We start from the raw sequence: 22,677 nt of genomic DNA, 5'->3' as shown, positions 1-22,677 counted from the left end.
TTGCTTCTGGCAACAAAAATAACTTACATTTTTAATTTTCATTTCCTTTACCCCAGTTTTCTGTCATCACTGCTGCCAAGAACTTGCAGCTGCATTTCGCTTCCTCATCATAGAGGATGCAAATAACCATGGCCATCATAAATTAGACTTTTTACACAGCAAAGGAGAAAGATGCCATCAAACAAATGATTTGTTGTGGTGCAAACCTATACTGAGACTTTTGACAAAAAGTACCACTTCTCTGGGTAAACACATATTATCTAGGCCATCAAGAGACTGGGTAACAGCAGTCACCTACCAACAGAGAAAATAAAATTAGGTCCTTCCAAATTTTTGAATAGACTGCACATAGAAAAATATTCCAAATTGTGTTCTTGAATTACACATGTTGCAGGAATATTTTGACTATATGTCTCTTACAGCAATAGATTTGTTTTAATCTAGATTCTGAGTGCTAGAATGCTTTGTATATCATTCATAAACTTCCTAAGTAAGCTTTCTTACCCTTTCCAGCAACATTTTTTGCAGGGATGGTCACTTTGAAAATAAAATGTACATTGATCTCCTGATGCTGTTCAATGAAATCTACAATATGCTAAATGCCCAACAAAGATTGCACAATTCCCTGTAGAACTGCAATAAAGCTTACATCTACATGAGCTTTCCAATAAAGGCAAAATGTAGGTCTTAGAAGGGGGAACCAGAACAACAATTCCAAGGAGTGATTAACATTGGAAGTGACTGTTAAATGAGGGGTCTGTTTTAAAAGGTCTTGAGAATCAAGCTACCTCTATTGCCTTATAACTAAACAGAGGTAGAGTAGGCCTGTTCCAGCATGAAAGCACTTTGGTATGTATCCTTCAGGAGTTACTTCTTGTTTAGTCTCCAGCTTGAGGCTTTACCTCACACGTAATTGGCACTTAGAACAACCACCATTACAAACTCTCTATAAATGCTACACAAAAAAACGGAGGAATGAAGGCATTCTAACGCAACAAGAAGTCCCAGTATAAACATACTCACTAAATAGACTGAGCACACAAACACATGGTAGTAGCTACATTAATGAAAGTTACACTGTCAGTATACTTAATATGGCAGCTGCTTCTGCACCAGTGAAACAGCCTCTTCAAATGTGGTGGCTCCAACCAGAAGAGTGTTATTGCAAAAGCTTTACAACATTAGCATCCTAAATAACTGTTCTCAAGTATTTCACGTTTGAGCCATTGTTACAAATCAACATGAGTATCAGATAAACATAGAAGCAAATGTCACCCAGTTCAAAAAAGATGCTTCATGTGGAATTCATTCAACCTAGCCACTGTGGTGAAAGTCTAACAGTATACATTACAAATTCATGCAAAGCAATACTTCAGTTTAAAAACAACCTTTTAAGTTGTATGTGCTAGGAGACAAGTCAGACAAGCAGGACATTATTTCACCAGTACTTAAAATCACTGCTGAAAGATGCCAAGTATTTATTAGTGCTCCAGAAGGCTCCACAATTTACAATAACTGGTTTAGTTGAATGATCACATGATCTGAAACCATAAAGCCCTATAGTTTTTAATCTAGTAATACACTAACTTAATTTTACAGTATCCTATAGATTTATCCTATATCCCTTAATGTGTCTAAGCTGAAAATCACGATTTAATACCTGATGGGCTCTGTGCAGCAGAAGGGGTGGACGTTGAACTTGCAGCCACTGAATCACAGCGCCCTGTACTCCCACTGCCACTGGAAGGTGATGGTGATGAGAGTGGTGATGGATTGTGCTGATTTATACACTGGGCTACAGCAAAACCTGCAAAATAGGACAATGAAGTTTATGAGTTAATAATTAGCTTGAAAAAGCTAACTCACATGAACAAACTGAGAAAGGGGAAGTGCAAATATTGCATCAGAGTGGTGCTAAATTGACTTCTTATTGGCAGTCCCCTGAATTATTGAAAGTAGCCACAATATGCACTGTGAAACACCTAACAATGTACTACTCATTGCCTTCAACTGCATAGTAAACACTGAAGAGGAAAACATCTGACAATCAGGTAAGAAAGCAAATGCACCATTGCACATTTCTTTATTCTTTTATATGGGGAATCTCCCATGGCACTGGATTCATTCAGAGGATATCCTATATGGGGAATTTGCTGGTGTCATGCAGCAGGCAGACAGTCAAAACAATTTAAATGGACTCATTACAAGAAGCATATGAAAGCCTTAACACACAGACATGACGTGTCAGGAAAATGCTGTTAGCAGCAACACACACTGACAGGTTGTGTTGCACAGAAAAAAAAAAACAGAATGGATGAAAAAAGGAAGAAACAAAAGCTAACAAACATCAGCCCAGTTAACAACCTGACCTAATCTGCAGTCTCACTTCTTACCTTCTACTTCCCATCCTTATACACAAGAACTAGACTCAAAACCACTTGCAGAAACACAATGCCATCTGAATAGCCGTAGTACTTGTATCAGTTTTAGATGGGCAAATGCCACTTTTATCAAGCTTTTCTCTTATTTGAAGTTACAATTCATTATGTCCAAAATGAACACCACTTGAAAGAATTAAATAACCACCACTGCAAGAGACACCTATTTTATTTAAAAATAAAACAGTTTGTGAAGCAGCTAATTACTTCGTAAGTGTTAATAAACCCATGTATTTTATTTCAGAAACCCAACTGATTGATCTTCTACAACCATTTAGATAAGTTAAACTGAGGTCACATACAGTGACGCCTGATAGTCTGCAAAAATTTAACCACAAACTAAACTACCTCAAATATGAAAGACTTCTATAGCTCTCAGGGCCACTGATACATATAGTTTTTAATACAGCAAACATGCATTAGGCTTCTCATACATACTTCATATTTTGAAATACCAGTTAGGATGGGAAACGAGGAATAATCAATGGACTTGTGACCATAGAAGTGAGGCAAAGATATCTCTTAAAGTGAACGAAAGGTGGTTTGGAACAGTTACTAAAGCCACTGGTATAGGAGTTTTTACATCAATCTATTTTGTTTCCCTTATAGTGCTGGAAAAAGCTGTACCCATCCAAAGCATTCTATATCCACAAATGGTTTGCACTTCCAAGGGAGGATAAACCTTCCAACCTCATCAAAATGGTAGAAGAAATAAACAAGGGTTAATCTGTCTATCCTGTGAAATGCTGCTCGGATTCAGGAGGATTGTCTGCCTAAAGACTTTGCAGAACAGTGCTCATAGACTCATGTTCTTACATTGAAACATTTGCTTCCACATAATTGTAAATAGTAGCCCTGCTTATTTAACTCAGTTTCAATGTTATCTTTCATTTCTTCCACACAAGCAAGTAATATTACAAGTAGTAATATTACATAAACCAAATTAGTTGTAGCTTGTATAGTCTTAGTGTTGTCAAACTACCTGAAACAGGCACTTCTGCTTGAATACTTCTCCACAGAAGTAATTAGTTCTACATCATTCAGACCATGACAGGAAGATTACCATATATCTTATAAAATTCTGATGACTAGGAAATACAAATACATATAAAAAGGCAGCAGAGTTAGGTCTTTAAAAGTAGCTGCCATAACTAAATATCTAACTAAATATAAAAATCAATGGTTCAAAGAATATTAATTAAAAAAAACAACAAAATGAGGTGACAAACTGACTTAGCAGTTGTCTTCCATTATTCTTGCACAGAACAAATGATTAAAAAAATACTTTATGTATATTTATGGGGTGTAAAAGCAACTGTATCCTAGAATTATGGAGAATGGGATACTTGAACTATTTCACACTGGAAGTAACTCAGTAGTACTTAACTAAACTATTCCAATCTGACCTTCCTCCAGTAGCTGTGTTTGATGATGAACATGAAAGGACTGGTAAGAGTCCCACAGTGCAGTTCCAAAATAACTTGTAAGACATTCAAACGTGCTGAGCAATCTAACCTCATAAAATCAGTAACAAGAGTAGATGCTCATCAGCTGAGAATGCCAAGCTCCTCATTAGTACTTTGATAAAAAGCATCTGTTTTCTTACTGTTGATGAAGGCCGCAATAAATTACAAAAGCCTGACTATTTCAAGAATACATACACAGTGTTAGTTAAAAACCCCACAAATTAAGATCTACGAATTTATACCAGCCTGTGGTGAACTGCTAAAGAAAGGCATACCATTTTTTTAAATGTGTAATATGCTTTTAGAATGAAAAACATTTGACAACACTAAAATAAACTTTCTTCACATAAATTTGAACAATCTCAAGCACTGTTTAAACAATCCTTGGGCTTTGTTTAAAGCCTTCCTATTCCCAAGAAGGGATGAAAAAGTTACATAGAATTCTTGCCTACGTTTTCTTTTTCATTTAAAGGGCTACATAGCTATAGAAGATGACTTTTTCCTTTGGATTTTAAAATTAGGATGGCCATACTGTGCTTGCAGACTGACACTAACAAGAAGTAGCTTTCCAACTTTTCCCAAAAAAATTTTACCATCATCATCATCTAGTAAGGTATTAAAAATGAAGAAAAAACTAAGAGAGATCTATTGATTCATTTTGCTTTCAAAAATAAATTTTCTCAGTAGGGAAGTGATCTCACTTGTTAAAATATGCAGATGTAGATTTTGCAGGAAATCAACAAGATTACCCTTCAGACATACCAGGTGTCTGTGCGTGTGTATGTGTGTGTATATATATGTATGTATGTATGTATGTATGTATGTATGTATGTATGTATCTGTAACAGCTTTGATGTGAACCTAGTATCTGAGTTTGCTTGGAGAGGAAGTGATGATTTCTCTCAATATAAGACCTATGTTCACAGGACATCTACCAAATCCGCTTGTTTCTTTCAAAATGATGTAATTCTTTATAAAGAGAGCTTCAAGAGCACCATTTACATAGCTAAGAAGATGATGAGCAGCCCAGCCAGCAAAACTATTCCTAAAATGCTCTAACATCCTGGCAAAGTCCATTAACCTAAACCAGATCCTGAACTATATTCATGGTAATGACTTCAAGGTGATAAAATCCATCAAGATAAGGATTTTTCCTTCTGCTGTCCTCTGATCAGAACTGCCCAGTCTCTCAAGCCAGTCATCTGGGATGGTTACATTATCTCACTGCATTTGCTTAACCCATACTTTTTGTAAGGAGTATTAGCATGTTCTGAATTGGGATGTTCTTAAGTATGGTCCATTATATTCTTGCCACCTTCACCCACCTTGCACAAAATCTGGTTTTAAGCTATAACAACTTCCACTCTCTTCTTCCCAGGTATCAAGAAGCACTTTCAAACCAGATTTTAACTTTGGACCACGAAACAACAAAGCAAAGTGAAACACGGGTTGACTACAGTAAGATAACTACATGCTCTCTAGTGATACATGTGGAGCTTTACGTATGCACTACAACAGAGACTGAGGCAGACTAGGCTGAACTAAAAGTTCTTGAAAACTCTACATTCAATGAGAAGACGAATTAGCAAACTGATTCAACAGTTGTACTAAAATTCTCCACAGAGTGAAACTTGCAGGAGGGGTGAAAACGTTTATATCACTGTCAGTTTCTTAAAACCTACCCTGGATGTACAGCTGACATGGTCCTACTAAGGAAAGTGATTCATCTTCTAAAAATATTGCCAAAACAATGGCTCTCCCTTAAATCGGCAAAACCCACCATCATCAAAGGAAAGCATAACTTGTTGCTTACAAGTATAATCAAATTAACAGACCATGTGACATTCGCAGAACTCTCAAGCATCACTTAAAGCTGTAGCATTAAGAAATGAATACACAAAGGTAGTAACTACAACTTGTTCAATAATTTTTTTAAAAGGAGCGAAATTACTCTCAAAGTGAAAACCACTCCAAGCCTGATTAAAGAATAAACACAAAGAGATTCCTGTTTAAGTCACTTGTAACTAGGAAACCTCATACACTCATTAGTGAAGAAAAGGGGAGAAGGAAGAGGCCTTTGATATTCATTTTGTAACCAGATGTAAAATAGTGTAGCAATCCAGTTTTATTATACTATTGGCTGTCATAAAATGCATTTCAAAACCACAGCATTTGAAATACTTGATGTTCTGTGCTCGGTTTCTCGTACTTAGTATCAAATAAAACTTCAAAATACTTTTTCCTCCTGAATTGCATGTGCATACAGTGGAAGTTTCCATTTCCTGGAATTCAAAGTAACTATGTGGTTGGTTGAAAAAACTACCTTTAACACCAATTCCAAACTGATGCTCTGTGCTAATGTTCAGGCTAAGTAGCTGTGGCTCTTTTCTGCTTTGCTACCTCTAAGGTAAATGAAGCAGCGCACAGTATCCCAGCTACTTTCCAAACTGGCAAGAAAATGATCATAACCAAATTAAACGAGGAACTATGCACAACTGACAGACACTGCATAAATACCAAGTATGTGGAACAATTCAAACTAACTCAATTTGTAAAGGAAGGCAACGCGTTAAGACACTTCCAGTGTAGTTGGACAAACTGTCAAAGATACTGCTTGTACCATACCTGGACTTCACACCCAGGTATTACTTGTTTCTCCAAGAGTAACTTTTTCCATAAGTCTTATCCTGGAGCTGTGTGTTCAGAAACCTATCACAGTAAGCTTTTCATTGCTCATACAAGTTACAGTTCAGATGTTGCAGATTCAAATCACAAAGCAGAAATTGCTTGTTAAGGAATGCTAATCTTACCTGGAACTTTGTCAACAGATGCAAAACCAGAGCGTTGCACTGTAGGATCACTGCTACCACGCCGTGACTGATCATAAAATCTAAATGGAAGGTGTTGGGCTGTAGCAGAAGAGCTGTGTCCAAAACCCATAATTTCAGTTGAAGGCTGAACAGGAAGATCCAGCAGAACTATGTTTAATCACAATTGATAATTTTTGTTACTCAAAAATACATAAAAGGAAGAGTAGGTGAAAATAAAATTGATAGTTTTCTCAGAATCTTAAGAATGAACCCTATTGTTCGACATAACTTGCCTGCATTTACCTCTTAATTATGGTTACAACTGCAACAGAAAAAGAAGAGACACAGCATTTATGGCAACCTTTCCTACCACTGCTGTCTACACATTCACGCTAAGGAAGCCTCAGAATACAGTGGAGGAGGAAAAAAGGATTAAAGTAAGCTCCTTGCATGAAGTAAGCCACTGAAATTATTTAAAAAAAAGAAATCTTCTGGTTTTCACTGTACAAATAGTCACTCATTAGTTACAACTGAACACTGCAGAAACCCATGTAAAAAGACAATCTGTCAACTGGCAAAAAAAAAAAAAAACAAAAAAAACTTTTCCATTACCACTTTACCACTCAACCTGAAATTTTAGTATCAAAATAGACCTGTATTAACCGCAAACTTGCTTTACACTTTTTTACATGAAGCAAGCCATATAGGTATGACATATCTATTCTGTAAAACACTCTTATATTTAGCTTCCTACACAATCATAAGACACTAAAATGATCTTAAACCTTCTATACTCAGAGAAATTCTCTGTCCAACTCAGTAATTTTAATACCAGCTATGACCGTGTTTTTCACAGCTCTGATTAGTTCATTACTGCTACTGGACAATCCAAGCAACTTAGGCAGCTGGTGTCCCTTTTCGTTTGCCCAGCTATTTTCCTTCCTGTATTTCAGAGCTCCCTCTTCTAAACTCTCCAATACATTCAGTTTACTGGTAAGCTTCAATTTATTCTTCAGTCACTTAATATTAGGCTAGTATTTTAATCACTCATTGCTATTTACTCAGATTAATTCTTTCCTTCATATCTTTGCATGCATTTCCTTCACTCACAGAAATACAGCTGCTGACTCAACATTCAGGATTGCTCATTCAAGCATTAAACATTACGATAACGCCACTGGGACACCATCCATCTCAGGACTCAGGCAAGCTGAGTTCCAATTTAGTCCTAAGGCAATAGAATATCTGCTTTTTAAGTAGAGCATTTGAAATTTGAATCACTGAATGACATTTAAAGAGAAATGCTGAGTTTTGTGAGAAGACTGGCAGCTAGTGGCAACAAAACAGGACTCCTTTTTCGTCCTTCCTTTGACACATCTATCATTAAATGTGAAAACACATTTTACTCCAACAAAATCTGTTGCTTGGCAACTAGACATTGGTTTACAGTTTTCTGTGGCACACCACTACTTAGATTTTTCTAACACATGCTTGTGTTACAGAGTGATTTGCTATGACATCCAAGTCTTGTTTCTCAGAATCATTTTGAACTAACGGCTCACCTGCTATCCTCTGCATTTTCATACGGCGAGCTTGGATACGGCCTTTTGCAAGCCGCTGCTTTGCAATAATGCAGCGGATGTGATCCGAAAAAATAAATGTAGCCTGAAGGATAGGGAAGGGCTTAGAATGAGGACTTGAGGCAGGCTTATGAATTATGATGTTCAGAGCTCTACTGTCATCCTCCACTCCCGTCACTTGCATATCCTAAAAAGAAACAGAACGCAAGTTGCTAATAAAAAAGTTTGCATTTTAGAACTATGAATACCAACATTAAAAGAAAACCCTATGAATGGTTCACTAAAGCACCTAGGAACAGTTTCTGTGTTAAGAAAAAGGACTACACAAGTTGTACAGTGTTGAACTTAGCTCGTCAGAAATTAGTACTTACAGAGATTGTCAGTTTAAAATTCAATTGAGCTATTTGGGTATACCAAGTTTTAAGGAAATACAGTGTTGGCTAAGGCAAGAAAGATACAAATGAGGGAAACTTCTTAAAGCTTTTGAAATAAATTAGAAAAGCACAGATGATTTTGAAGTTACAACCTGTTGTCTTCCCTATCTGTGTAGTAAGACCAGAACTCTGGGAGAGTTCATTTCTGTGCTGCTTTGGGACTCAATACTAATTGTATATGATTCTAGTGTTCAAATGAACACAGCCCAATATAGACTGGGGAAGTTAAGTTACCTTATTTTCAAGTTTGTCTTTAGTTAGCTATGTAAACTTCCTCACAAAATCCGAAATAGTTTAAAAGACAAAACCTAGAAAAAAAGACTAGTAAGAGAAGAAACAAGTAGGCATGGTACAGAGCTAAAATATATAAGCTAATATTGGCATTACTATTTAGCATAAATGTAGATTTTCAGCCGAGAAAAAGTAACCACCCATATTAGAACTCCTCTTACCTGCAAAAGGCCTGCAAACTTAACAACACCCCATCCAAGTCTGGCAACATCTGGCTCAACCAAGCTCATCTGGTATATATCCACAGCCAGGAACCTTTGAACTTGACCCCCATCCTTTGTTATGACTGTACAAGCAATTAGATCACTGTTATCTGAAGGAAGAAAAAAGAATCCCGTAACTTAGCTACTTAAGTTAAGAATTCTGGGGTTTGGTTGTTTTACATAACATAATTTAAATGTATAAAAGTGCAATCATCTTTATAACACACATTTGAAGTTATTCAAGGTTATTTTTTAAAATAAATACTTTGCATTTCCCTACCATATTTCTAGTTATGCAGAAAGGCCAGAATATATTTCAATAGTAGTGGTTGAGGCACCTTACAAGTTATGTATCAGATGTGTATTATAAGTACCTTGCTTTCTCTTACCACCTTCATTACCTTTTAGTATAAAAGGTCACTTCATTTTAGAGGTGAAATTGCAACAGTGTTGATTTCTCTCACTAAGTTAGTCTCAAAGTCTTGTCCAAAGACTGGAGATACCCTCCGTGTAGGAGGCACGGCAGCACTGCAGGCAACTGCCTGTACATCAGTGTAAGCTTCACCTCCATTCTGACACAAGCTCCAATTCTACAGGTTTAAAATCTGACTTTCTGACTGTTGGAAGCCTTTCAGCTTCAAGACTGTAGGGATGCTCCAGATTAACTGAATGAGGATTTTGCCAGTATTTGTTAAGTGAGGTGACATTTTTTTCCTTTACCCGACCAACTTTATTAATTTATACTGAATAAACATACCCTCTCTTAATCATTAATTCTAGCACCCCTCAAACAAGCCCCAACATACAGATTTCGAGCTTTAAATACACCATTCCCTGATTCTCCTGCATCTCCTCAATGCACCTGTCCCAGTTCAAACCATCAATCTTGAAAATCTAAATCACATTCTTTACATCAGAGTATACTAAGTTGCCCATAAACTGGAACTGACACCTCACAGCAGACCTCATCTTAGCTTTTTCCTTTACTTCAAATTGATATGTTCGTTCACATGCTTAATACACACAGATCTTTGTCCTCTTACGTAGTGCAACTTTACAGCAAGTACAAGATTCTATGACCACACTTACTGTCCTTCAGAGTCCATCATCTTTGCAATGCTAGATAGCATTCCACATAATCTGATAGGTTTAGCCAGATAATTTGCTGCATTTTAACTATTTGCTGAAGTAATTTTGATTGAGTTTTGTGGTGGTTTGTTGTTTGTTGGGTTTTTTAGGACAGAAACCATAGGACTTGAAAGCAATAAGTTCTATATTTTGCTTCTACCTTAGCCAGTTTTTCCACACACTCCTCCTTAGTGCTCACTCCTTAGTATTGCTAAGGCATCAACAGACTCAGAAGTTTAGAGTCACTTACTCAAACAGCCTTTCTTAAATGAGGGCTCAATACTATAGGCATCAATTGCTGTTAAGCTGTAGAATGCTATTTACCCCTTCCTATTCCACAGACACATAGTATTTTTCAGGATGCTGTATTTTTTACGTATGTCTATATACTGACATCAGTTTGATAAACAAGGTAGTCTTCAGTAAAGTAAGTATCTTTTAAAAAGGCTGCCTTCTTATTCAGATTTTTTATATCTATCTGAAGGGAGCTATTCTGACAGAAGGAATTCAACATATCTCTAATACTGAAGTACCTCTAATGCTGTCTCCATACTGAATGTTAAGCGCTCTTGCATTCAAAACCCAGCTGTAGCAGTAGTTAACTCTGTATTTCATACTAGACACATCTGTGGGATAGATACAAGCTACAAGTGGAAGCACACAGTTTTTTGCAGTGGCAGGTCATACAACTACTGACAACAGCCATAAATTATGGTTTGGAAGATGGAGGAAATTCTTTTGTGCACAATACAGCTCAGAAGGTTACCCAGAAAGGTTGTGGAATTTCTATCACCAAAAGTTTTCAAGTTTCAAAAGAATAAAAGAAATATTACTCACAAAACCAACCTCCTCTTCTCCGTAAGAGACCCCTCTCACACCACAACTGAGAAGTCTCTTCCAACTAACACTTCTATTATTCTACCAATTTCCCTTTATCACCAGGATCCATTCAAAATTGACTGGGTAATAGGAGAGAAAAGAAGGAGATATGGAACCCTAATATGCTTAGAAGAAGATAGTTGATGCTAATCCAATGTGAGTTTAGTGTGAGCTTTTGAAATTCAAGAAAAGTTTAATCAATAAATAAATACAACACTGCTACTTTTCTGCAATACGTATGGGATACAATTCAGTTACATGAGGATTGATTACTGTTACCTACTCAGATGCCCTGGAAAGCTCAAGAAATCCATAAAGGTTTAGTAAACTTGACTCTTGGAGCCTATGGGAGCTTTATGCCTTTGCAGAGAAGAAGCAGAGACACCAGGAAGAAAATAATAAGAGATCTAAAGTCGCCATGTAGGCTATATGTTGAGAAAACAGAATCTTTCTCCAATATTATTGTGTCAATGACATTCTATTAACTGAACAATAAAAGATAACAATGTATATTAAATGCATCAAAAGCTCTAAGTTTATGATCCTGAAGTGTATCTGTATTTGTATATATTTTATACTTACACATCCAGAAGTGGTAACAGAGTTACAAATCTAACATATCTCTCCAGAAATTACTTTCTAATACCTAAATTATTTCACCTTTTCATTAATAACTGAAAAGCCTGAAGTTATTATAAAGGTTTCTAAGTCATGGTAAAACAAGAATAATGCAAGTGCCATTTATTCTGTACTGGCCTGTGAATTTAGGCATAAAACACTCAAACATATTTGACTGTATTCCCAGCTGAAGTATACACAGTTTGAAAGAAGCAGGCTGAAAGAAACTTGAAAGACTACCACAACAAAAACTGACATGAAGATTAGATTTTTTTTTTTTTTAAAGCAAAAACCTTAATAATTCAACTAACTCATTTAAAGAATACCCAGGAGGAAGATTTTAATAAATACATAAATAGTACAAATGGGTAAGAAATTCAATGCAGGGCCAAGTCTAATATACAAAAGCTACAAGTGGCAGTAGTTCCATGGTGAAAATAAGTGACTAATGAACCTACACAACTGATAGCCTGCCCCTTCACAAGACAAAGTTTCTAATGAAGAACAAACATTTTTCTAGGAATACATTTTGGGTCAAACAGAACTAGCTCCCCAGAAGTCATACGTAATGTACACAATGTTTTTTTCCAAGCCATAGAAACCAGGAAAACACAAGAGAATCCTTATAAATATAGCTGTTAACTGAGAAGAAATTAATTCTCAAACAGTTGGTATGACTAAAAAAGGATGGGCTTATTATGGCCTATCCTCCACATTGCATGAGCTCTTATAGCCAATATCTTTTCTGAGGCAGTCTCAGTAACAAAGTATGAGTAACAAAGTCTTATAAGTCTTAATGAGCCCTTAAGGCTTTTCACAGCTGTATTTCAAAACAGGACTCTGGAACATGTCTGGTTACTGCTTATCTTGGGACCCTTCATTTATTGTTCCTTTCGTTCTTTAATCCAATTAGTTCATCAACACATTTATTTCCATCGATACAAGTTTGTGGAACAGCCATATTCTTCTCTAGACCTGAAGAAGCTGGATTTTGACACCTCCAAATAAGTAATGTGAGGTTTCTGAAATCTGTGGATAATTTATTGTGAGATTCTCAACATAGAGACCACAACACCCAATACAGTCATGAAGTTCTCAAATACTGGTTCTGTCTAGTATTTATACAGGTTTTAGTGCAACTGCAAGCAGATTAATGTACTTGAAATAACCCCTGTACATATTCAACTGCCGGACTACAGAAATGCAGTACATAAGGTAAAGAACTTAAAGAGCAGTTGTTTTCCAGAGCAGAAAGTTTTCATTTTAGGTGTTACAAAAACTTCAAGTAAAGCTTTACTGTTAAAGTTTATCAAAGAACATAAAAAACAGTTAAACAGTTACTCATTTACTAGTAAACTGTTACAGGAATCTTTTGAGTTTATACAACTGAATATACCCCATTTACATGACTGTTCACAGCTACTGAAGGGTCATAAAGTACAGTCATCCTTTATGACAAAAACAGAAGAAAAAATGTGGTTAAACACATTTCCAGTGAACTGATCTGAGCTTACAGCTAATCTATAAACCAGTTATAGATATCCAACCACATCTAGATAAAAATTTCAAGCCCAGTAAACTTAAATACTACTGAAAACTGATCAGGGGATTAAAGTGAACCACAAACTGAATGGTTCACTGACATGACACTGCTGCAAAGAAGTGTACTGCCATTTCCAAGACTAACAGCAATGCTAATTTTTTCCTCGTGCAAAATAAAGCGTGCGACCAGTTCAGACAATACACATCCAAGACATGGATCCAAGATTTCTCTCGACTTTGTCCAAGAAAAATACAACTTTTAGGAAATACAGACCAGGAAGAAGAGTTTGAAAATTTCAACTGCTTGCAGCAAAGAAGATTTAAATTAGGTGGACACACTTGCCTGTGAAGACTGTACTATATGAAGTCTTTACAAATAAAACAGCTAGTTTAGGAGACGGTCTAAATGTGCCTCACCTACCTCAGGGTCTGATCTTTAATGATTTTATAATTTACAGTCATGATAATTCTAGAAATCATCTGTAGACACTAAAAGCTCTTACAGAAAACTTTCAGCACTTTGTGTGCTTAGCTGGCAGTCTAAAATAAGCATTAGGTTGCAGATAGTAAATGTACCACCTCCCACTTTACATAAAAAAACTTCTTCCAACAGCATGTAGCCCATTTGGTATGCTATTCTTCTTTACTACTAAGTTATATTCCTGGGAATATATTTAATAGAATAAAAAAATTATATGCCCTATGATAAAACCTCTTGACAACTTCTCCAAATACCTGTCTGGAGGGGGGGGTAAAGAAGCTGAAGCCAGTGGTATCCAACAAGATGTGAAGCACTGAGCACAAAATGAACCACAGGAAATTTCACAGAAACACCGGGGTGGGAGGGGGGAGCAAACAACAACAAACCCCACAACCCTTTCCTTATTGTGAAGGTGGTCAAACAGTAAAACAGGTTGCCCAGAAACACTGTGGAATCTCCATCCTCAACATGGATAACCTGACCGGTGAGGGCCCTAGGCAACTTACTCTACCTGACCTTGCTTTGAGCACAGAAGTCAACTAGACGGTCTCCAGAGGTTCCTTCCAACCTCAATTATTCTATGATAGATTTTCCTCAAATCTTATTGAAAAAAACATTGATTATGATATTATTTATAAAGCCTATTTATTTGGTAGAGACAAGAGTGAACAAGGAGTCTTAACTATAATATTAATTTTTCCTGGTTTAGCAAAGAAATAATGGCTTTAAACGTATCATCATTTACCTCTTGGCCATGGCATTTAAAACATTGCCACTAATAGAATCAGCAGCCTGAAACCAAGCCCCACGACTGTTAATTTGAGCTGCCAGTGAACTTCACACAAACAGTGAAATGCTGAACAAGATTAAAAAGCCACCTACATGAAACACCTACAAACTCACATGCAGCCTAAGGCAGGCAGTTATCACATAATACACGAGTGCTTCAAAACTATTTACAGTAAAAATAACTCTGAAAAGTAGCAGTATATATCATTGTGGTAGCAGCATACCTAGCAAGATGGAATGAACCTTCTATGGAATACCTGACTCATTTCTAAACACAGTCATATAGAGCACCGACAACCTTGCAATTAAAAGGATTACAATAAACATATGTACATCAAAACATTAAAATGACTCTATACAAGAAACTTTAACCTTTCTTATCAATCTCCCATGAAACACCAGCATTGCATTCGGTATGGGGGGAGAAGGCATTTTGATAACATGTTTTACAAGAGATTTTAAAATCCAAATGGTAGCTGAAGTAATTCCTGGATCTTATCAACTTCTACTTCTTGTCAACGTATGTATACAAATGAGCATAACAACTGGAGGTATCTAATGTTCAGAAAAATTTAAAAAGCACTGTCAAAATATAGATTGAGGAGAATTTGTCTGATTGAAAATATCTCCAATGTTATAATTGAAAAAAGGCACACAAATATAATTTCTTGGGTCATGTTTTGTCAGCTGTTAAGTCTCCTCCCAGGATACGGCACCAAGCAATAGCATACTGAAATACTGATATTCTCTTCTCTACTGGACTTGAGCTGGTTTTCCCTTTATTGGGGTAATTAATATTTTGATGGACTTGATGCACAGAAAGGTCTCTGAGATACTGGACATAATCATATACCATCTACTAGGGCAACTAGGGCAACTATTTTTTTAGCTGAAGTAAGATCAACAGGCATTTAAACATAAGACAATAAAAACTTTAACATCTAAAACATCAAGCACCCCCTTTTTTTTCTTTTTAAAGAACAAGAACCTTCAAAGATTAAACCCCTAGCAAATACACACACTATTTTAGCAATCACATGCCCTCTAAAGTTACAAATCATACCTCCAAGCTCTTAATAAAAGAACTGCCTGAACAGAAGTTAATTACTTATAGAACTTAACTAACATCAATGTATCAAAATCTTCTAGGTCCTGATTACAGGCAATGGAGTTAATACTATTTATATTGTCATGTGCTTTCTTTTAAATTCTAGCCTAAAAGTACACTCTTCTACATACAATTCGTCACTTGCTGAGGTGAGTAGCTCGAGAGAATACGCCTTCCAACACCGGAGGGGGGGGAGATCAGCGTCCAGGAGCCTCAACTCAGAGCGACAAGAGCCACCGAGGGAGCCTCAAGTCCTCGACAGGCCCTGCCCAGGAGCCGGCAGCTCAGCTGACGAGAGCGAGCAGCTGACTCACACGGGGCGGAGCCAGGAGGAACGGCGGCACCAGCCCCGAGTGGTTAAAAACCTGCCCCAGGGAGCGCGAGCGATCAGAAGCGCGGCAAACAGAGCGGGTCGAGGCAGTTCGCGGGGGCAGGCGAGCGGGATGGTGAGCACTCGTCGTTATGATCAGGACCCGGTCTGGGAGCTCTGCTCTCGCTGCCCCGGCGGTGGCCAGCGTAGGCACCCAGACAGAGCCGACGAGAGGGGAGGCTGCAGTGCAGAGCTCAGGGTGTAGAGTGCCTGCACTGGTCTGGTGAGGGGAGGGTGCACAATGGGCAGGGCTGCACTCGGTGCTCCCTGGTGGAGGTCCTCCTGCAGCAGGGGCTGAGCTGCGGGATGCTGTTAATAGACTGTGAGATGTCAGGGAAGCTGAGAGTAAGCAGGAATGCTTGCTCCTGGCCCAAACTGTGCAGGGGCCTCGAGCTTCACCTCTACCTCATGAAGGAAAGAAGGAGGCCGTTAACCTGGGAAGCTGGGAATTAGTGACAAAAAACAACAAAAAAAAAAAAAGAAGGAAAAGGACAACCAAAAGCAAGGGGCTTCCCCCTAAATCCCCTGTCCCCACGCAGAACCGCTTTGCTGTCCTGCAGGGGGCTAATGAGGAAGCGCACTCGAGCCAGAAACAGCCGGCTGATGCACTGCTAAAGAAGATCTCTACTGGTGCTGCCAGGAAAACGCGGTGGGTCGTAGTAGTAGGGGACTCTACACTGAAAAGGACAGAAGCACTTGTCTGCCGGCCAGACCCCCTCTCAGGGGAGGTGTGTTGCCTACCGGGGGCACGGATCAGGGATGTGGCAGAGAGGCTGCCTGCTCTTGTAAGTCCCACGGACTGGTGATACATGTGGGTGCTAGGGATATAGACAGTAGTAGCCTGTGTAACATAAAGAAGGACTACAGAGCCTGGGGGAGGTGGTTAGGGGCTCTGGAGCTCAGGTGGTCTTTTCATCAATTCTCCAGGGTACAGGGGAGGACCTAAAAAAAGCTAGGAGGATTGGCCAAGTTAATAAATGGTTAGAAGGGTGGTGTCACAGTCAGGGGTTTGGGTGTCTTGAACACAGGACCCAAGCTTGTAGGCCAGGTCTAGTGGGGGCTGGTGGAGCTGGTCTAAGGGAAAGAGCAGTTTTGGTAGGAGGCTTGCCAGACTGGTCAAGGAGGCTTTAAACTAGATGTGTTGGGAGAGGGGGACATCATTCCATCCCAACACACCCAGTCAGTTGCCAGAACCTATAATAAATGCTTGGAGCAATGTAGATACCCCAGCCGCTCCAGCCAATAAGCTGGCTTCAGTTGGAGCTCGGCTCAGATGCAATGCCCGTAGCATGGGGAACAAACAAGAGGAATTAGAGATGCGTGCACGTCTATGGGGGTATGATATAATAGACATCACAGAAACATGGTGGGATGGCTCCTACGACTACAGTGTTGGAATGGAAGGTTACAGGCTCTTTAGGAAAGACAGGCCTGGCAGGTGGGGAGGGGGAGTTGCCCTTTATGTTAGGGATAGTCTGGAGAGTATGGAACTCTGTCTGGGGACAGGTTAGCAGTGCACAGAGAGTTTGTGGGTCAGGGTTAAAGGGAATATAGCTATGGGAGACATTACTGTGGGGATCTGTTACAGACGGTCTGATCAAGGAGAACCTGCGGATGAAGCACTCCATAGACAGATAGGAAAAGCTTCACACTCACAGGCCCTTGTTCTCATGGGTGACTTCAACCATCTGTTGGAAGGACGGTACGGCCCGGCACAGGCAATCCAGGAGGTTCCTCGATTGTGTAGCCTGGCACAAGCAATCCAGGAGGTTCCTCGATTGTGTAGCCTGGCACAAGCAATCCAGGAGGTTCCTCGATTGTGTAGCCTGGCACAAGCAATCCAGGAGGTTCCTCAATTCTGTAGAAGACACCTTCCTTCTGCAAGTAATAGAGGAGCCAACAAGGAGAGGTGCCATGGTTGACCTTGTGCTCACCAACAGGGAAGGGCTGGTTGGAAATGTGACACTCCAGGGCAGCCTTGGATGCAGTGATCATGAGATGGTCGAATTTGAGATCCTCAGGACAGTGAGAAGAGCGTGCAGCAAGCTGACTGCCCTGGACTTCAAAAGAGCAGACATTGGCCTCTTCAGGAACCTGCTTCGGAAGGTTCCATGGGATACAGCCCTAGAGGGCAGAGGGGCTGAAGACTTGGTTGATATTCAAGGATCACCTGCTGCAAGCTCAGGAGTGTTGCATCCCAACCAGAAGGAAGTGCAGCAGGAGGGTCAGGAGACCTCCTTGGATGGATAAGGAGCTCCTGGGGAAAATTCAAATGAAAAAAGAGGCTTATAATAAGTGGAAGCAAGGACAGGTGGCATGGGAAGAGTACAGGGATGTTGTCTGAGAAGCTAGGGACCATGTTAGGAAAGCCAAGGCCCAGTTAGAATTAAACTTAGCTAGAGGTATTAAAGATAACAGGAAGGGATTCTACAGGTACGTAGCAAATAAAAAAAAGACTAGGGAGAATGTAGGGCCCCTCAGGAAGCTCTTGGGAGAACTGGCTACACAGGATTTGGAGAAGGCTGAGGTTCTGAATGACTTCTTTGCCTCGGTCTTCACTGGCAAAGGCTCTGACCAAACCACCCAAGTCTTGGAAGGCAGATGCAGGGACTGTGAGAATGAAGACCTTGCGCCCACTGTAGGAGAGGAACTGGTTCGAGACCATCTCAAAAATCTGAACGTGCACAACTCCATGGGTACTGATGAGATCCATCCACTGGTCCTGAAGGAGCTGGCAAATGAAGTTGCGAAGCCGCTGGCCATCATATTTGAGAAATCATGGCAGTCAGGTGAAGTTCCCGATGACTGGAAAAAGGGAAATATAACCCCCATTTTCAAGAAGGGGAAAATGGATGACCCAGGGAATTACGGCCCAGTCAGTCTCACCTCTGTGCCTGGCAAAATCTTGGAGCAGATTCTCCTGGAAGGCATGCTAAGGCACATGAAAATCAACAAGGTGCTTGGTGACAGCCAGCATAGCTTCACTAAGGGGAAATCCTGCCTGACCAATATGGTGGCCTTCTATGATGGGGCTACAGAACTGATGGACAGGGGCAGAGCAGTTGATGTCATCTACCTGGACTTGTGCAAAGCATTCAACACTGTCCCACACGACATCCTTGTCTCTAAATTGGAGAGACATCAATTTGATGGATGGACCACTCGGTGGATAAAGAACTGGCTGGATGGCCGCACACAAAGAGTTGTGGTCAATGGCTCAATGTCTGGCTGGAGACCAGTAACAAGTGGCGTCCCTCACGGATCGGTGTTGGGACCAGTCTTGTTTAACATCTTTGTTGGTGACATGGACAGTGGGATTGAGTGCGCCCTCAGCAAGTTTGCTGATGACAGCAAGCTGTGTGGTTCGGTTGATACACTGGAGGGAAGGAATGCCATCCAGAAGGACCTTGACACACTTGTGAGGTGGGCTGATGTCAACCTCATGAAGTTTAACCATGACAAGTACAAGGTCCTACACATGGGTGGGAGCAATCCCAGGCACAGCTAAAGGTTGGGCAAAGAGATTCAAAGCAGCCCTGTGGAGAATGACTTGGGGGTGTTGGTTGATGAGAAAATGAACATGAGCTGCCAGTGTGCTCTTGCAGCCCAGAAAGCCAACCGTATCCTGGGCTGCATCAAAAGGAGCAAACAAACAATGTCAGTGCTGGAGACAGTGGAACTACAGCTTTATGATTTAGTCTGGACTCTAGAAATTGTACTATTTAGTAACACTGAAGGTCATCTGAAGATGTATATTTGATATTAAATAAACACGTGTATATTGACTTTGTAGACAAATATATACTTCATGATTCTATTCCTTCCAACTCTTTTGGATTTATTTTTTTTTCTCTCCATGATACTGCACAAAAAAGGTACTTCACCTTTACTTCATAATAAGTACTACTTAGTATCCCAATGAAATTCTGGACATTACAGACTGATTCCCCTTGGGAATAGCTTAGTATCCTGTCCAACTATGGGAGTATACCTTCCACACACCAACTTGAAAATGACAGAAGAGATGTGAAGTAAAAGAACTCTGGGGGATGGACAGGACAGGGTAACAATGACACACACACATGATGGTGACCAAATCCCAGTATTAGTAAACCAGCACAGTGTAGCTGTTGGAGCAATTACCTCTAGCCTCTTAAAATTAATTGCTTAAGTGAAAGCAGGATAAAAGAAAATCCTCCTAGGATCAGTTCATTTAGGAAACTAATGTACCAGGAAACCAGACAAATGAGACTAAATCTTTTCTGTGCTAATATTTAAACCCTGGAATATTTATTAACAGCCTCTTACAACAAACAAACAAAAAAAACACCACAAGAAGTGCTCCAAATCCAGTAGAAAACAAACTTTTGCAATGTAGCAATATAACTTAAAAAAAAACAATCAAAGGCCAACATTTTATCCAAGTCATGGACTATTTGAGAAATCAAGGGACTACTTACTCAAGTCAAGAACATCATCTGCCTTTATCAGATCTCCCTCCCTTGTGAGTGGTAACTGAGTTTCTGGCTCGTCTCGTAGGTGCAGTGATAGTGAACGGAGCATAAAGAAAACTCTGATTGCCTGGAGAAATTGGAAAAAGAATATTACAGTATTGCTGCATGCCATACTACAGGTTTTAGCAGAGTCTTACATACGTATACTTACTTTCACATCTTGGGAGTATGCTGCGGTGCAGTAAATCTACTTTTTAAAATGGGAAAGTAGAATGGAATTTCAAAGTCAGTTAAAAAGGACATGGAAGAAGTTAAAACATACTATTTATTTTTAATGAAGTAGAAGAAGCAGAACTTTTATCCCACTGGCACACTTACACAGAGTGTGACTGACAGGCAAATGATTACAAGAGTTATTAAAGCAGAACCAACAATATTAGACTTTATTTAGCATTATTTGAAGACTAATAGTATTTATATGTACACTACAGACAACCACACAAGCAACTTTCAGAGACTCTCACAATTTGAACTTTAAACAGTAATAAGTCTTCTGTCGGAGTCTAGCCAAGACATTTACAAGTTTCAGAGAAAACTGTGGATTTTTGAGTTTTAATTTGCTGTGTTCATCAAAACTAATCATCCGCAATACAGCATTCTCAGAGAACTTCATCTACATTCTCAGAAGGTCTATATGAGGGCAAAGCATTCTAAAAGCTGCACCAGTCCCAAGAAATTTCCAACAGATGCTGTGAGAAATTAATATCCTTGGTTTCATTTAGAAATCAATGACAAATAGTATGCAAAGACGAGACAAAGTGCCAAAAAAGTGTCATCATTAGCCACAGTTTGAAAAGCACCACTTATAATCCTCTTCCCTCAAAAGAACTGTATTTTCAGTACAGCAAATGGAAAAAAAAATAAATTATTACTTCTGGTGTTTTGGTTTTAAAACAGTTTCTACATAGTAATTCTGTGGCATAGTGTAAATTAACTGCTGCCTTACAGTTAAAAGCACTGAATTCATGGAACAGCTGCAGTGCCTAGGAACCCCCAGAATGCAGGAAGTATTAGGAAAAACAAATCTAATCTGGTTTAACACAAAACCTTTCAGCCCTGTATTTTTAAAACCAACAAAACTGTGGCTCCTGTGAAGCAGAAATGAATGCTTGGTGGTTAATATACTGGTGGTGCTTTCAGAAACTTCTGACAGAACAGGGATGAAGAGAAGGAAGCCATGTATCTGGCTCTTCCATAAACCGTCCCAGAGCAGATCAATGTGGTATACTGTTGAAATCTAACAGGGCAAAATGGTGATTCTGAGCAGAAAATGTCAAGGGTATCTAACAAAACCATGATATTAACACTGCCTTATGAATAACAGCAGGGACACTTCCTCATGGGACATGATCTCTCCCATTTAGGCAGGCTACATACTGTGCATTTACTGAAATTAAACAGGATCACTTACTATAACGCAGCTTTACTACCAGATGCTTCAAGAGGAATTCATGGTATTGGCTTTAAGTTTCCACGTTCAATCAAGAACAGCAACATCCTTGCATATTTGGTAACTCAAAGAAGTCAAATCCACCAGGGGTTTAAAAATTCAGAGGGCAGCTATCACTTAGCTTGCTTTCACTCTTTCCCTCCTACACAGAGGATTAGTTTTCTTCACATTCCCTATAAAACCAACGTCACTCATCTCCAAACATGTAATCATATTTACTACAGGAATGGGTAAGAAAGTTAGAATCTTAGCCTTTGCAAGAAAAGAATAATCAAGAACATCAGATGAAAAGGGAACTACACTGTGCTTCCTGCAATACTGGCAGCCTTTGCTTTGCTAGCAGCACCAATATAAACACAAAAAACCATGATCTGTGACTTCCTATAGCAGTTTATTAGATCTCAATAAAACAGCAGAGCAGTGGCCTAGAATTTCTTTCAGCTGACTTCTGTTTTCTTGGTTAAGTAGGAACAAATATGAATTGCTATCTAAACTAAAGAACTACACATTAGGATGAGGTATACCCTGCACTGATTCCTTCATTCATATACATACAACAGGCAAAGAAATATCAAT

The 22,677-nt window shown here is 39.1% G+C and overlaps 1 protein-coding gene across 7 annotated transcripts in view; it reads right to left on the bottom strand.

Moving 5' to 3' along the window:
* CLEC16A (C-type lectin domain containing 16A) overlaps positions 1–22,677 on the bottom strand; it is a 78,976-nt gene that overhangs the window by 9,656 nt on the left and 46,643 nt on the right. For 6 of the 7 annotated variants that reach the window (XM_057407863.1, XM_057407867.1, XM_057407866.1 and 3 more), the window contains 5 exons: positions 20,598–20,718; positions 9,181–9,332; positions 8,277–8,481; positions 6,715–6,882; positions 1,661–1,807 (listed from right to left, as the gene is read on the bottom strand). In XM_057407863.1, coding sequence (XP_057263846.1) covers positions 1,661–1,807; positions 6,715–6,882; positions 8,277–8,481; positions 9,181–9,332; positions 20,598–20,718 — 793 coding nt within the window. Of the gene's footprint in view, positions 1–1,660; positions 1,808–6,714; positions 6,883–8,276; positions 8,482–9,180; positions 9,333–20,597; positions 20,719–22,677 lie in introns of those variants that run through there. The other variant, XM_057407870.1, reaches the window with a different exon arrangement.

The sequence above is a fragment of the Pezoporus wallicus genome, unplaced genomic scaffold (genome assembly GCF_028554395.1).
Source record: "Pezoporus wallicus isolate ANWC-B61680 ecotype Strahan unplaced genomic scaffold, APGP_CSIRO_Pwel_v1 contig_4012, whole genome shotgun sequence".
Classification (NCBI taxonomy): domain Eukaryota; kingdom Metazoa; phylum Chordata; class Aves; order Psittaciformes; family Psittacidae; genus Pezoporus; species Pezoporus wallicus.
The sequence above is the reverse complement of the archived record's forward strand: the minus strand, read 5'-3'. Positions and strand labels throughout refer to the sequence as shown.